Source organism: Corapipo altera, unplaced genomic scaffold (assembly GCF_003945725.1).
Source record: "Corapipo altera isolate COAL_440 unplaced genomic scaffold, ASM394572v1 60, whole genome shotgun sequence".
Taxonomy (NCBI): domain Eukaryota; kingdom Metazoa; phylum Chordata; class Aves; order Passeriformes; family Pipridae; genus Corapipo; species Corapipo altera.
Genome location: NW_020884912.1, coordinates 488329 through 505175, shown reverse-complemented (window position 1 = coordinate 505175; position 16847 = coordinate 488329). Strand labels below are relative to the sequence as shown.

The 16847-nt window shown below is 43.2% G+C and overlaps 1 protein-coding gene across 8 annotated transcripts in view; it reads right to left on the bottom strand.

Annotated features, from left to right (window-relative positions):
- RREB1 (ras responsive element binding protein 1) overlaps positions 1-16847 on the bottom strand; it is a 124611-nt gene that overhangs the window by 15822 nt on the left and 91942 nt on the right. For all 8 annotated transcript variants that reach the window (XM_027654164.1, XM_027654165.1, XM_027654162.1 and 5 more), the window contains 2 exons: positions 10169-10358; positions 5812-8554 (listed from right to left, as the gene is read on the bottom strand). In XM_027654164.1, the coding sequence (XP_027509965.1) occupies positions 5812-8554; positions 10169-10358 (2933 nt within the window). The remainder of the gene's footprint in view (positions 1-5811; positions 8555-10168; positions 10359-16847) is intronic.

Sequence of the window (16847 nt, the reverse complement as noted above, 5' to 3'; positions counted from 1 at the left end):
GGGGGCAATATGATGGCAGGCAAGCTTCAATGCAGACTAATATAAAGTAAAACAATCTAAAACATGCCTATGTGATGCTAAATATGTTACTGGCAGGTACATTCAGGCAGGAGGACTCAGAGCCATCGCTGATATCTCTCCAGGATCACTGGTGTGGCCTGCAGCAGCAGCCAAATTAAAGCCAGACTGCATCAACAGGCTCAGAAAGCAATCAGAGGGACTTGCAGACAGCAGCTCCATAAATAGTTAATAAAGGGAGCAGGCAGGTATGTGCCCTCGAACACACAACCCTAATGAACCAGTTGTGGATGCTGATGGAGTTAAGAGGAACAGGAGGAAGTGGCTGGGTCCACAGCTGACACTAAACAGCACATCCTACTACTACCACTGGAGACAAGAGTACCGCTGCCCTCAGTGGCAGGGCACTTCTCACATCCTTATGCTTTGGTTGTCTGCAGCCTTCAGTCCGACTAAATACAACTTGGGCTTGCTATTCTGAACAGCCAGGAAAAACTGCATGTGCCACTGTAAGATCCAGCATCCTCTTCCTTAGACTGGGGATAAGCACATTTCTCCTCAGGTAGCAGCTGGCAACTCCAGGTTTATGCAAATTCTGTTACATTTGGTAGAAAAGACACCACCACATTTTTGACAGGGGAAGGGCTTCTGGCCAGACACAAGATAAAATGTATGTCTATCTGTCCCTCCGAGTCTGTAATAAGAAACTTCACTGGTTTTTCTTCCTTTACCCCCATTACTGCTTGGTGACCAACCACAATATCCTGACTGTAAGCACCTCAAAAGCCTCTCCATAAATGTCTATCACCTGTGTGATAGACAGATAGACTTCCATCAGAGCCACAGGGCATCACTGACTTCAGTGGATCAAGCCCCATATCAATTACTTCCACCCAGGAGAAAGTTTTTCATGTCTGTAATTCATTTAAATGACTAGAACACAGGAGGGGACTGAGCACAGAAGTTGAAAGAAAAACCAGGATCATGAAATGAAATGAGGAAAGCAATTCTGCAAGACATCCTTGTGATGAAGAAAGAGATTGAGAGGATAGTTACTTGTAAAATGAGATCAGCTCTTGTCACACCTCCCACCCAAAACCTCTGAAAACACACACACACACCACCCTACCCCCTGCCACAGCCAGCAGCCTCTTTGATACAACATTGTGGGTATCTCTCACTTTAATCTTCTGAAAGCTGGTTCTGTTCTAGTTAAAATCTCAACCCATACCAGGGATTCCCCATATCTTGCAGACACCTTGGGAGCTGTTTCTTTCCCTTAATTTTCTTCCAGTGTCAACACAACTTTTTAGATGCATCATGGCGCTGCTTTTTGTAGTCTTTCAAGTCACTCTTACTTTTTAAATGCCTGCTAAGTCAATCATAAATTTATGGTTACAAATAACATCACTTTTTGCACTTTTATCTGGCTTCATTCACAATGCAAATACAAAACTTCAAAGTTGAGCAGAAACCCTTTTGCTTCACGATAGCCCAGTTCCTTTCCACATTTCATTTCCAGCATGAAACGACAGGACTAGCTGAGGATTAATTATTTGAAACTCAACCTGCACCCCAGGTCACAATTTTCTCATATTTTCAGCCTTTAAAAGTTTTGTATCAACCAAATATTTGTTATACAGATCAATATTTGCAACAAACAAAATATTCTTCTTTCCACACAGCCGTACTAGTTGGACATCTCAAAACCCAAACATAAATTCTGCTTACTGTGCAAACTCCAATCCTCCCACCCCAAGTTGCAATGCTATTCCCAAGTGGAAACCAGACTGCTTTCCAAAAATGTCACCTTTGAAGGCACAAAAAAGATAATTAAAAAAAGCCATTTTCTCTATTTCCTGCATTGTCTCTTAAAGGCAACTGCTCTTCTGATAAAATACACTTACTCACTGGAAGATAACCTAAACAGTCAAAGTCATTTTATCTTTTATTAATTTTTTCTGTCAGAATAGTCATGGCCTGTATTAAAATACGTCTGTGCCTAAATATTGACCCAGAACTGACTGTAAACTTTGGTCAGCAGCACAGCAGGACTAGTCTAGTCTGGACACTTCCTGGAAGCTAGTCATTTAAAGGGAGTCTGTTCCAGTATAAAGGGTTATCTGAGTAATCACAGCATATAAGAAGATCAGTCCTTAATTCAGGTATCTCTTGCCATCGTTGTCCTAGTGGAAACACATTATCACCATAGAAAGTACAAATGTTGCAAAGTAAAGATGTTTACAATTTCACTGACTTAAATCATAAAAGCAAAGAATAAAAGTGCCTCCAGCCCTTTTCTTTTATGTCTTGTGATCTCCACTCGACAGGAAACATTTAGGTTCACGGGCTAGGTGTAACTACATTCTATTTTCTATTTATTCCTTTATTTTGTTTATGGACCTCTTGTTGTATAGTTTCTTCCTGTTGTAGCAGCAAAACAAAACAAAACCAAAAACCTCCTCTGCCATTAAATCTCACTTGCTACAAAAAATAATCTTGGGCCGAGTAAGACCCTTTGGTATCCCTCTGAAAATATGCTCAAGTGACTCTCTGCAAATGGATTAGGTTAGCTGTAACAAACTAGTGGTCAAAAAAGACCATCATTGTAATTTTATATTGAACCTAGTCTGATGCACATGCTATAAAAGGAACAAAATTAACTGCATCACCTGCAGGGCACTTGCTGCTCTGAGAATTAAAAAAGTCAAGACCAGGAGGGAAGAGTAAAAAAGAAAGGCTAACCAAGTTGAACACAGAAATTACACAGTAAAGACATCAAGATAAAGAAAGTATTAAAAGCAAGTGTTCAAGCATGTTCAAACAAAACACAGGTACTGCGTTAGACACTGTATAAAACCAAGCTATGCCAAATTCCCTGTGCCCCACTTGCGAGCTCAGCATTAAAATAAAAAAAAACAGTGAGGAAGGTGTATGCTTCTTCAGGGAAATGCTTTTGAATTAAAAAAAAAAAAAGCACAGTGGTGTTGAGGCACGAAAGAGCGAAAGCTCTCGTGAGAGAGACTTTTGGTTGCATGAGGGATGTGGGTTACTGTCAGCATATGCATTTTTGCACTTTCACAAAAGGGAAATATGATCTTGACACCACATGGAAGGAGCCCTCCATGCTGAAATTTTATTGAACATGAAAGACACACTGGTAAGAACCTTTTTATGTCTGTATAAATACAGTAGTTTAAAACTGGTAATATACAGGTAACACTTAAATGCCCAAAATGATATACATTTTCTTTAACCTAACTTAGACTGCTTACACAAATTACTTCAATAACAACTTCCCTACAAATGGACAAGAAAAAAGAGCAAGAAAGAAGAGCTAGTTGTTGCTTTTTAGCTCAAACAACCGCCTTGTTGGTTTTTTTTGATAGCAGTGTTATATAGACCAGCTTGCCTGCTGTGATTGCCAACACATGCAGCTTGCAAGCAGATCACCAGGACTCTCATCTATCCCATTCACATCAGCCTGTCAGCCCTCTCTCTACACAGGTCAGGGAGCAATCATCAATCCCAGACAATAAAGTTCCCCTTTTCTCCTTACAATAAGATTAGCAAATACATTTTTTTCCTAACTCCTTTTAAAAAACAGAGCTATCTAACAAGTCACTGCCTGTGCAATAGGTGGGGACAGGAACGCTGTGTTGCACTACAATGCTGTAGATGTCTCCATGAGAAAACCAACTTGCCCACCCACAACATAAACCCAACAGACTGCTATATCTACCACAGAGCTGCCAAACTTCTCGCATGCCACTAGCAGCTGACACTCACCACAAAAAACACAGGGCTCACCCCAGCTGAATGCATCCTAGCACTTCCCTTGGCACCATTTCTGTGGCCTAAATTTCCTCCACCTTCCTAGCTTACCTTTCCCTCTCCCCTCCAGTAAAACCTCATTGACACTGCTGTCACAGGGGAGCTGCTGTGAACTCCCACTTTAGAAACAGAATGCTAATGTCACCTGAAAGCAGATGCTCCAAGGCCAGTCAAAGCTTGCTGGTGGTGGGGTGGTCCTCCAGCAACAAGTCTCTCTCAACACTGCTCTGAGATTAAGAAAGAGCTCCATATTATCATTGCCAGAGCACACCAACCAAAATCTGGTTATTGCCACTGCCGTAGTATCACCAAAAATCTTGTATCTGTGGTCAGGATCCAGCCCTGCTACTGCTGCAGTTGCCTGCCTTCCTTGTGGCGATTGCAGCACAGGCCTTCTAAAAGGATAGTGTCTCCTTCCAAGGCCAGTGGTCGTAAGGGAGACAAGTTTTACCAGCATAATTCATGGCTGAGTGCATTTTCCTGTCTTCATTAAGGGTTTACACCAGTGCTGCTATCTTGGAAGTCTGCCATCAATAAGCAGGTCAAACCTCTTAGTCTGGGAAAAGCCTCTCCATTGTTTTCTGTCTCATGAACAGTTCTTCAGTAACTATCTATTTTTTTTTGGAGACCAGGGTGTTGGAAAACAATTGAGATACGAGTAAAGAGCTCTCCTTCACCACTGAAAGTAAACTGTATGCTTAATAAGATGAAATAATTTGGTCTCTGTGGACCAGAAAACAATAGCCTTGCTGTTGCACTGATACCTTGCAAGTTATGTCCTTGCGTCACCCAAAGCAAACTGGAATAGGGACTGCTCCAGAGCTCAGATTCCCTTTAAACCTCTTAGCTAACCTCTTTTACCTCTTCAGGTTTCCCTCTTTAGCACAGACATGAATCAATTGCTTCAGGAAACCTCAATTTCTTTTAAAAAAAGTTAACTTTTATAAGGCTGTACTCAAATCCCCTATGTTTCTTACAAATATCCCTGATTTTTATTCTTTATGCTAGGAGCTGAGATGCATAATGAAGTAAATAACATCAACAACTGTGACTGACTTAAAAGGAAGCAGCAGCAAGTAGAGCTTTGTCCTCACTCTCTCTGAGCAGGATGAGAATCTACTAATTACTTTATTACAGTGTGGGTGGAAAAAGGAGTGAACTTCAAATCAGCACAGCATTCAATGCAGTATTTCCTTTATAGTGAAGAACGAAAAATAACCCCAGACCTAGGATAAATCTCTCTACCCAGTTCCTCCTTTTGTTTACACCAGGTTTGAGGTTACTTACACAGTGGCACAACACTAGAGATTCCATACACATCTCCACACCTTAGGGTATGTGCCCACATTTAGCTGTCTATCTCTGAGAAGAAACACTTCCTAGAGGCAAGCTACTATGTAATGCTCAGGATGAGCAGTTCTTGCACCCTCCTTCTTTGATCTGTCAAATAAAAGTCACTGCAAGGATAAAAAAAAAAAACTAAACGCTCTATTATTTTATTTTCCTGCCACAATTCTATACTTAGTGGCTCTCATTTTTAGAAAACTTTTTATCATTACTTATGCAGATAAAGAGCCACCAGAAGCAGCCAAACAAACCATGTAAGGCACAATGAAATATTCAACACATATGTTCTCCTTTAAGATAAGACAATAATAACAACAGAACAACTGAAACCTGAGTCTCTTCCAAGTATACTGAGTTATGCCAGTGAAGTCAAATGGGTATTAGAAGTTTAATTTAGCTTCTGATACTCAAAGGCACAGAGATTATCCCACTACTGAAAAATCTATCACTACCACTACAACAACAGCAACAGCTAGGGATTTGCAAACTAATGAAGAATACAATTCAGACACCAGAGAGAGGACAAGAAAGGAAGATTCCTCCACAGAGAGGTCCTTCCATGAGGAACATCCTCAGGGGCTACAGTCTACTGTGAGCACAAAGTGCTCTTACCTGTGTGAGTGAGCATGTGCCGCTGCAGGGAATTTGCCCATGGAAAGACTTGAGGACAGTAAGGACAGGGGATATTTTGCACGCAGTCTGAATAAGTGTTCCTCTTCCCTCTCAGCAGCTTATCCTTGGCAGTTTCCTTCTCATCCTCACTTGTTCCATTTCTGCCACTTTCTTCCTTGAAATTGTCAGTGGACTGCAGAAACGGGCTAAATTTGTTAGCATCTGTGGTAGCCAGCATTTTCTCTATGCTGGCGAACTCCCCACTTGACTCCAGATCCACATTACTGCTAAGTTTGGGCTTATTTTTCGTTCCTTTCTTTCTACCTCTCTTCTTAGTCAACCCAGCATCAGCAACTGGAGACTGCTCTGGATCACATGCCTGAGACAGGTCACTGGGCAGGTTGGAGTCTCTCTGAACAGCAGTCATGATTGTCACTTTAGCTTTGGCATTCCCTGATTTGTCACACCCAGTGGAGCTGCTCGCTGCCTTGGGACTGGCGTCTGGAGCCTCTGTTTTCAGCAAAGCGTGAGCAGAAGACACAGATGAAATGATCTGTGCAATGGAAGCCAATGGTGGCAGCTCTTTAGTTACTGAAGGCTTTGGCAAGAGAGGTGGTGGTGCTGGTTTAGGCCTCAAGGGTCTCAGCAAGGCAGAATTGCCAGGGAGAGCTGGGGAAATGATCGGGACAGTCAAATGCAATGAACCTTTCAGTGGCTGGGGATGTCTGACACCCCGGTTTGTCTCTGAGCCCCCATTGGCACCAAAAACCAAAGGACACTGCAGACAGTTATAGGCTTTATCACTGTTCCCAGAAGCAGCCAACTCTTGATTCCTGGCTTCACATGGGACATCATCTTTATCCTTCTTCAGGATTTTGGGGATGGACAGGTCAATAGGCTCCATGGAACAGTCGTAAAGGGACAGGGGAGAAGAGCCGAACAGGTTCTCCTGCTTCACTTGCACAGCACTCAGGCTTTTGCTCTTCTGAGAGAAATCCAACGGCTCATCAAAATCCATCGGGAAGCTGCCCACAGGTTCACGCTTGATGGAAACGTGAGATGATGTTCCAAGCAAGAAGCCATTTTGTGGCTCCAGAAAAGGGGCCATGGGCTTGTGGTCCATATAAGTGCTGTCCTCCAATAAAGAAGGCTCCGTCTGGCTCTCCTGGGCACTGCAGTCCACCGTTAAGATGTAATTCTCAATCTCCCTTTCTTGCACATGCAAGTGCTGCTTGAGGATATGGTGAATGCAATTTCTCTTGGCTGAAAAGGCTGTGCCACACTCCTTGCACTCAAATGGCTTCTTCTTCTGGCATCCACTGTGTGTCCTCATGTGAATGCGGAGGGCACGGTAATGCTTCAGGTCCTCACCACACAGCTTGCACACAGTGTCTGGGGAGCAGAAGGCGTCCACCATCTCTGCGGCATTGCTCGTGACATATTCAATGTTCTTCTCTATATCCTTCCTGGTCACTTTGAGGTGCTTCTTCCGCAGGTGCCTCTCACAATTGGCTTTCACTGTGAATGGGTAGTGGCAGATTTTACATATGTAAGGCCTCTCCCCACTGTGTGTCCGCAGGTGCCGGATCAGTGCTGCCTTGTCAGCTGCGATGTAGTCACAGATGTTGCACTGATACGGGGAAATACCTAAGTGAGAACGGATGTGAGCTCTCAGGACACCAGAGAAGGCAAACACCTGGTCACAGAAACGGCAAGGGTACAAAACTTTCCTCATGGTTGGGGTCTTCTTGTTCGCTGCCCCTGCAATGATGGCTTTGAGGTCTCCTTCTGTGACCTCTTGCTTGATCTTGGCTTCCATACTCAGAGGCAGGAGAGCTTCAATGATGCTGTCCTGCTCCAGTTGCGTCTTCATCTCATGCTGAGTTAAAGGCTCTGCTTTGGGTTGGAGGAGCAACTGCGAGGAAGGACTTGATTTGGCTCCTGGTTGAGGGAGATGAGAGTTGGAGGAGGACTCCACCGAGTTCTTGATCAGCCTCAGAGGGGGAGGTGGGAGGCTTGGGCTGATGCAGCCAGGGGAGGCTTGCTGGGCACTGATAAGAGGAGGAGGTGTAGAGGTTGCGACAACTGTTCGGGGCGTTACCAAAGGCTTTGGCTTCAGTGGTGGCATATGTTTGAAAATGGACTGCACAGGGACAGAAGGTGCCTTAGAAAGTGGAGGAAGACTGATTTGAGGAGGAGCGGAAGAAGCCATCTTCAAGATCTGCTGAATATCTGCCAGCTCAATGGCAGATTCATTGGAGATGGGTTTCACCACAATACTGCTGTCAGGCTGGATAATAAAACCCTTCTGGAAAGGCTGCAGTGAGAGAAGCTTTATGTTTTCTTTCGTAGGGGGAAGGACTGAAAATGACCCTCCCATGGAGGCAGCTTCCAGAGGAGAGAGGCTGAGCAGGGTGGTGCTGCCAGGTTCCTGAGGTAGGTTACTCTTCAGTGCTCTGAGCCGCATTTCTTGGACCTCATCCTGTGTATTGTCCTCCTGCTTGACAGGCTTGATGTCTTTGGTGTACTGTAGGCCCAAGGATGCCATGAAGGCTTTCTGGTCTGGATTCTCGCCAGGTGGGGTCATGGACTGTGGCTTGTGCTTGTCTTTTCCCTGATCCACCACATGCGTTTCTGTGTGCAGTTTGAGTGCCGAAAGCATGGGGAATGCCTTGTTACACATCTCGCAAATAAATCGATGGAAGTCACTGATGCACCTTCGCAAATTTGTTTCACACCAGACCTGCAAGACATGCAAAAATATTTAGAGTAGGTATCTTAAACTGGAAAGGTATCACTCGCTATTGCAAAACAAAACCAGCTCACTCTCTTCCCCTGCCTAAGTTAAGGGGTTTAGAGCAGCCACCACCCATCTGGTATGGAGATATTCCTGCTCCACAGCCTTTAGTCTCCTAAGTGGTGTACCTGAATTAGGGGCTGATTCTCCAGAAGTTCCCCTCTATAAAGGCAAACTCCTTCAGATGGCTGTTCAGACTCTCAAACACTTTTCTATCATGAACTTCCCTACCAGAAACCTCTCTCGTGTCACTGACAGGACAGGAGCCTCAGTAGACTACACAGCAAGTAAACTGGGCAGTAAGACTACCTCGTTTAACTCTACTACTATAAAGAACCTAGGAGGAGAGGAAGCAAAAAAAAAAAACCCAGTGCCCAAAAAGGCAAAACAATATAAACCAACCAAAATAATATCCCCCAAAAGCAGATCAATGAAACTCAGAGCCTAAAGTAGAAAAGCTTTCAGATAAGGAAGTTTGATTACATTTACTGTACCAAGAAAAATACTAGTAGAGGGCTGGCAACATCTTTATATACTCTACATACTTCGTAAGTTTTGTCTCACAATGCAAGTAAAGTTATTACAAAAGGAAAATACCAATCCCTTAATGTCTGCCATTAATTACAAAAAAAACCCCAAAACCAAACAAGTTGTTTAAACAACTTTTTCTTCTGATTTTGTAACTTCTACACCAAAACTATAACAGACTTACAGAATGATCTATGTGCTCCCCCTGGACCAGCAACAAATTTCAGGTCTACCATCTTGCAGCCAGAAGAGCTGGAAATCAATGATTTAATCCCAGTAGAATAAAAGAAGTGCAGACACTGACTAAGCATGGTCCTTCTGGATTGTGCTGTTGATTTCTTTTCTTTTTTTTAATAGATATACAGCTTCATCCAGACCCAAACTAACTAAGGCAAGCAAGATTTGACAGAGGGAGGAGTAATATCAACCAGCAGAAAGCTTTATGGCTCTCAGAAAAATATTCACAGACTACCTCCCTGCCTCCCCCCAGCCACTTTCCCTCAGAGGTGCAAACCCCTCAGACCTTATATATGGAATATTGTGGAAAGGTGCCTGGGAGTGTTTAGTGAAGAAATCACTGAATATGTCACTGTTTAGTAAGTAAGGTGTCTGCTCAAAGTTTTTTGTAATAAAGCTTTTACATCACAACTACATCCTTGCTAGAGTAAATTAAAATAATGTCTTCCTTACCATGTGTCCTCTCTATTGATTTCAGATGTGGGATAATTTTGTGAAAGAGAGAATTAATGGGCAGGCTGGAAGGGGTAAGGATCTAATATGATGTTTTCCTTTAGAATGTTTTTATACATCTTTACACTGATAGTTACCCACTGGAATGCTGAAAAAAATCCAGTGCCAATATTCTCTAGATGACAAAAGAAAAGGCAGAAAATGTTTGAAGACTACACAAACAGTGCTTTCCACAAAATATTCTACATGCACTCTCTGCCTCAGCAAGGATGAATTCTTCAATGATTTCATAAGGTATGTGCTGTAGCAGCTGCTATCTTACGCTATGAAGAACAAGAGTACCTGAGAAATGCGGGGGAACTTCCTACAGGAGAAGTCTGTGAATCCCAAGTCGTGGAAGCCTGCTGGAATCGAAGGGTTGTTCTGAATGAAAGGCTTTCCCATGGGATCTCTGGGAAGCTGCTTGTGGATGACTGCATTATGGCGCAGTAAGCCCCGATGAGTACGAAAGGTAATACAACAGATGTCACACCTGGAAAGGAATAAAATATAAATGACTTACTGACTGCTGCAAGCATAAGAACTAGCATTCTTCTTGCTTTAGTACACCCTCCTTGCTCTCACCCTATGACACTGAGAACCTGCTAAATGCAAAAAAAAAAAGCCACAGCTTGTTAAAAACTGATCTCCACAAAAAGGCCATTTCAGTCAGTCACTTTCTACTAGTTTCTAGCTCATAAGTTCACTGAAAGTTTAAAGAACATAGCACATGAGAACTGACAATCCCACAAGGGCAGGCAGTAAAATGGCAGCTGAGACCACAGCCTTCTGACAACCTTCCCATTGTCCAACCAAAAATATTTCAATGGGCTTTACACCATTTCATTTTTACTAAGAAATACTGTTAAAACAAACAACATTTTAAAAAAATCAGTGACAAGAAGATGCTAAATCTGACTTAAGTAGCAAGCAGCTGCAAATGTATAAATAGCACCTTTTATAACCACTGCTTAAAACATACTATGGCACACCATTCAAATACCCATGTGTGAATCTTCCTCATGCTGCCTTTCCATAACCTTCCACTGATTTTTTTTTCCAAGCTGTTATGAGAAATATACTGTTTTAAAAGGAAAACCAGAAGGGGAGAAATGTCAGAGGGGGAAGACCTGAAACAGGTTCAACACTTCTGACACTCTTACATCTCCTTCACAGCCAGTGTGCCCTGAAGAAAAATGCAGAAACAATGTATTTTTCTACCTGCACTTTACTGCTGTGATTTCTTGTTTTTCTTAAGTTCTCAGATCCCAAATTCAGCTAAACAAAGGTTTCTCACATGAAACATTGCATTAAATAACCAAAGCTGTGCTGCAGGCAGTAAGGGCTACGCAGCAACATTTGGCCAACATGTAAACAAGCCTACTGCCTTTTAAATATCTGGAATTTGAGCTCTGCAGCATGACAGGTCACGTCCACTCTGCATTCAACTAGTGATACACAGTTTCACTCAACACAGTTCCTTGGGGTTACAGGTCCAGCTCCAAACCAAAGCACGGGCTTCACAGAAGCAAATACCAGTGAATGTGAAGCAGTCAGATTTTGTCAGTGAGAATATTAGAGGCACTAGGAGTTTTTCACATCTCCCCCTGCCTTAGTTCTTCCCATACCATCCTTGCTTTCTACATCAAGGAAAAGGACATGTGCCTACTCATTAAAAAAACATCCTGCAATTCGAAATGACTTCTGACAAAATCCTGAAACCACCCCCTCCCTGTCCTGTCCTCAACAAACTCCCATTGTTGTTCTTTTTATCACTACATAAACTCCTACAGCCATTTTTTTATTCCCTGAAAATGAAGAGATAATCAAGTCACCCACAAAAGCAACTAGACTCAGTCTCTGAGTGGTGAAAGAAGCAAGTGTGAAGTGTATATAACACGGCCTTTGTTATCAGAGTACCCAGAAAGCTTGGACATAGATACTGTGTGCTGAAGTTTTAATCTGCTTTAACTCTCCTGTCAATTCCCTTGCATCCTACCTTTACAACTATTGCTAGCACAGTTCCTCCAGTCTATTAAATACCAAACCAATGCCATTTACAAAGCTAATGTTTGCTTAAAAAGGTATGCTAAATGTGACAAGAATCTCTGGTGGTGGGGGGGAAATGCCAACATGTAGTACTTCTCCGGCATCAGGATCTACGGCCCTCCTCCAGCTCACTTGGCAGCATCTACTCTATGATGCAAAGCTTTCATCTTCAGTGAAAACAAAAACACACACAACCACCAAAACCACTGGGGGAAGAAGGGCATTAAAGGGTTAGAACAGTCAACTGAAGAAGTTGCAGGCTACTGAAATAAACTCACTTTTAGAGGTGATGAAAATGCCTTGCGTGAAAGCGAGCAGTGTTTCTGGCATGCTCCTCCTGGTATGTCAGCATACAAACAGCAAAGGCTTGGAAGCAATGCTCCTGCACCATCAGGAGCATCGCTGGCTGTTCTGCAGAGGCACACAGACCCTCACACCACAGGGCATTTTGAGGCATTTCCAGGCCAGTGTGCCCAGCCTCCTATGGCCCAGCAACCCAATGCAGTGGGTGTATCCCCTTGTGTGTGATGAGGCAGGCACAGCTACCACTGAGAGTACCACAGAGTTACTGGGAGAGCTGGCTCCTGCTACTGTGCCCCCAAGATCTGGGCAGAGCAGGAGCCAGTGATCCTTGGCAAGCAGCCAGACGTCCTGCAGACGGGTAAGGTGTGACTCATCAATCTTGCACTCCCTCACCTCCACTGGCTGTGCAACGTGCTGATTTTAAGCACTAGTTTATTTAGGTCTCCCATCAAAAGCTGCACTTCAGAGTTAATCTTTCTGAGCAGACACCTGTGTGAAAGTCCTCCACAGTACACCTGTATCAACTGCTATGCCTCAGGACAGTAAAAATTTGCAATTTAAAAATGGTGTTTTCCATGCAAAGGGAACTGCCTCCCCTCCCCCCAAGCAAAAGTAATGTATCTCTCTCTTTTATAAAGCAGAGAATGAAACACTCCTCTGTATTTTTCTCTTTCTTCCTTAGTCTTCTTTTCTTTTCCTTGCTGTGGGTGAAGAAGCAGCAAGTAAAAAGAGAAGTTGGGAAAAGGATTAAGCTCTTTTTCCATCGGTCAAAAAGAAGCACCTGGCTGAAAGTGGAAACATATAGATAAATTATGCCTGGCATTTCAAGATGCAGGCTCTTCAGGGCATATAAATGCACCGCACCCTGGCTCAGCACTTTGCCCTGGTGGCACAGCTTATAGAATCACAGAGGAGCTGGAGCATGGGAGGGACCTGTGGATGCCATGTCTTTCTCTGTGGTCCAGGCACACCTGTACAGGCAGCTGCAGTTTGGAGAGTTGGAATAAAAACAACTTGAGAAAAGCCCTCCCTGAGAGATGTGGAGCAGCCTCTCTAGGCAGGCTCCCCAGGCAAGCTGGTGACCTGGTGGGCTCCAGTCACCACCCCGGCACCTGGTGCCCATGCTGCTTGCCAAGGACAAGTGAGGTCTTTGTAAAGCTGCTCCTGATGCTTAGGGGTGTCACCATGCCACCAGTTCAGGAGATCTCTCAGGCTCTGCAGATCTCACTTGGGTTTGCTATGGATTTAAAATACACACCTTGTTTGCCCAAGTGTCTGCACAACGTTTTTTTTCTGCCTGTGTTTTTGCTGAGTTCCTTCCTCTCACCTCAAGTAGGAAGGGAGTCTGAATTTCTCACAAATGAATTGACTTGAGCTTTGAACACAATTAGCAATGCAGATGCAGACAGGGATCCATAGCACCTCCAAGAAAAACTTTGCAGGTACTAAGTGTCAAAACCTAGCTAGTTAAGGCAAACATCATGCTGCATTGACTAAGGCTTGTGTTAAATGTAGTATGGAGTAAGCTGACATGCCTAACAGTGCATTAACTGGAAGCATTAGCTTTTTTTAAGGAAGTCTAACCATTAATTTCTCTATTTTGTCATCAATACTATTTCCCATCTTTAGGTAGTGTCAATGCCTACTGTATTTTTAAATCTAAACCCACACTCTAAGAAGGATAAGAGAAAGGAATCCTAGGTGACATGAACATTTCTTCATCTTGCTTAAATTGCTTTAAAAAAAAGTTAAAGTCTGAAAAGTCCAGCATATCAAATAAAGCATCTGAAACATATGGTAATATTTTGCTCATGATGAACTTAAAAAAACAAACCAAAACAACAAAAACCCCTCCATCTCCTTAAAATTTCATAAGTCTGTTCGTGTGCAGTGCCAAGTCAAATATGGATGGCACAGCTGCAGAGAACAGTGATGGGAACAGGTTTTGAGATTGTTCGCAGAACAGGCAGAGCAGTGGCTCAACACCTGTGCAGAGATAAAAGCACTCTACTTGCAAGGTAAGTTTCCAGATGTATCTAATAAAAGCTGCTGTGCTATCATGTGATTGCTAGTCTTGGCCACAGTCTTCCATTTTTCTATAAATATGATTACAGAGTAGGGAGAAAAAAAAGCTGTTCAGTTCCAAGCACAGAGATTCAATTTTAAGCAAAAAGGAAAAAACTGCTTTTAGCAGCTAAGGCTGCTTGAAAATGAGCCCAATTCTCAACTGCCTTTATGTTTTGAAGTAATTCATACCTGTACACCGCCAATGTAATACCAGGGCTCTGGCTCGCTGGCAGAGGTGCACAAAGCAAGAGGATAAGAAAACACAACTAACTAAAACACAAAAGCAGAACCAAAATATAACAGTGCAATGACCAGGCTGCACTTGAAGCTCAGGCTACATATTACACCAGGCAAGTCTGTTTAATTATTACTACACCAGTGCACTTTTTTTTTTTTTTCAAATGCAGACAAGGTCTTCGTGTAAAAACACACTATTAAAAAGCTTTCTACTAAAATAAGTTAGTATTCTTGAAATCTGTAATGCAATCAGGATATACAAGCATTTTAACAGGCTTTAAGAAATAGTAGTGCTCTGTGAAGCTTGTTCAAGAGGCAAGCCAGGATTTTCTACACTTTTGACTAGTGGCACCTATGGAAGAAAAGTTTACATTAGCAGTACCTGTTGCCTTGTATTACACTCTCCTCTGAGACAATTCCAATTTCTCAGCGGAGGAAACAGCTTTTCTTCTTTAAGAAATGGAAACACATTTTAGAAAGGAAATGCAGAGCCACATTTTAAGCAAAATTAATCAGTCTTGATTTTGATTAGGAGTAATGCACACAAACATTCAATCTTTCTAAATTTTATATTTCAGTAATCAAGATATAAACGCCAAATATTTATATCCATCATTATGTTACCAAGAAATTAAACAAACACTATGCTCTGCATTGCTTGAGACTGGCTGTGGGAAAGCGAAAGTGACATTTACTATTCCTCTACTTATACTTCTGAAACCACACAAGAGCAGACTAAACCCCGAAGTTTTCACCCATGCAGCTCACTAAGACAAAGTTGCTCATGTTGTGGATGTGAACAAAGAAAAACAGTGTGAATTTCTAGGTCTTATCTAAAATAAAAAGCTTGATATCACTTTGTTCCTTTCCTGTTTGTGCTCTTTAGCAACTTTCACAAACAGAAGCAAAGAAAACAAAACAAGAATGGAACATATCCTGAGATAGAAGTCATTAATACATAATTAAGTTATGAAGCTGTCTAACTCCTCCCACTAAAATCCCTAGTATATACTGTATATATTACTATGTTTGTCATTATTATTCTCCTTTCTGTCTTACTTTATTTGCAGAATTAATGTGGCTCTCATGAGCAAAGAAAATCCTGTGCCTAGGACCTAAAAGAAATATGACTGGGCAGAAGAGAAAGATCAGTGATTCCCTGCTGTTGACTCATGCCTGCATCAGGGAGAGCAGGCTCCCAGACTCTGCACTGGCAATGTCTGCTGCAGGGAAGGCTGACAAGCAGGAGGAGATGAAGAATGGATGGTTTTGAACACAAGGATTTTTACCACCTATGAAAGAAAAACTAGCAGGTTATAAACAGATCCCCCTTCAGGAGAGGATTCCTTTGCTTCTCTTTTGCTTCTTTTGGGGTAAGGCAAAGGGAGAGAGATGACAAAGAGTAAATTGGTTTCTGCTCCTGTGCAACCCCACCCAGGTCCAGCTACTCATCTCCTTTTGGATAAAAAAACCCCCTTCCTGGCCTCCACACCCAGGGCCCTGGGAAATAACATCCAACAGCTGCACTAATCTCTCCCACTTGCTGTAGATGAGTGACAGAAAAGCAGCAGTGCTGCGAACTCGCTCCTGCCTCCCTCCCCAGGGATCCCTGCGGGTCCTCCTACTGTCCTGCAATGACCGTTCCTGCCTCCTTCCCCGCAGGGTCGTGTCTGACCCCGAAGGACCTGTTACTCTCGCATCGCGACCTCGCCCAATGCTATGGGTCTGTGCTGAAACCGCAAGAGGCACAGCAGCATCAGGAGCCAACTCCCTGCCAGGCGCGATGGGGCTGGAGAGGCTCCCCTCCCTCTCCTCTGCGCCTAAGGGCCGGGACTCAGCTCACTAACAAGTTCAGTGCGCGCTGCTTCACATACACAGCAAAAGTGGGGCTTTTTTTTTGACTTCTCCCCCCTTCCACCTCCCCGCTGGCTGTCTGACTTCGTTACCAATGTGTCCTGTCGCTCTTTTTAACCCTCTCCCCCCCAAAGAAGCCACCCTTGGGTGCAGCAAAGGCTGAAACCCCTGCACCAACCCTTCTATTAATAGAGGGATGCACAATGTTACGTTCATTCCTACAGCTGCGCTGTGGTCCAGGCAAGAAAAGTATCATGTAGGAGCCAGAACAGCCCCAATATAAACCAGGGTGATGCTGTACTTCAGAAATTTGTCAGCATGCTCCAGAGCCAGCGTCCCTACCAGTGCATCATGACTCCCACAGTCAGAGTAACTCGAGTGAAATTAACTGCTATGAGGTTTAATAAAAAGGCATAAGCCATCCTGTGTCATGTTTTAACTTTCTTTGTGTATGAGCAAAGAAAAAAATCAG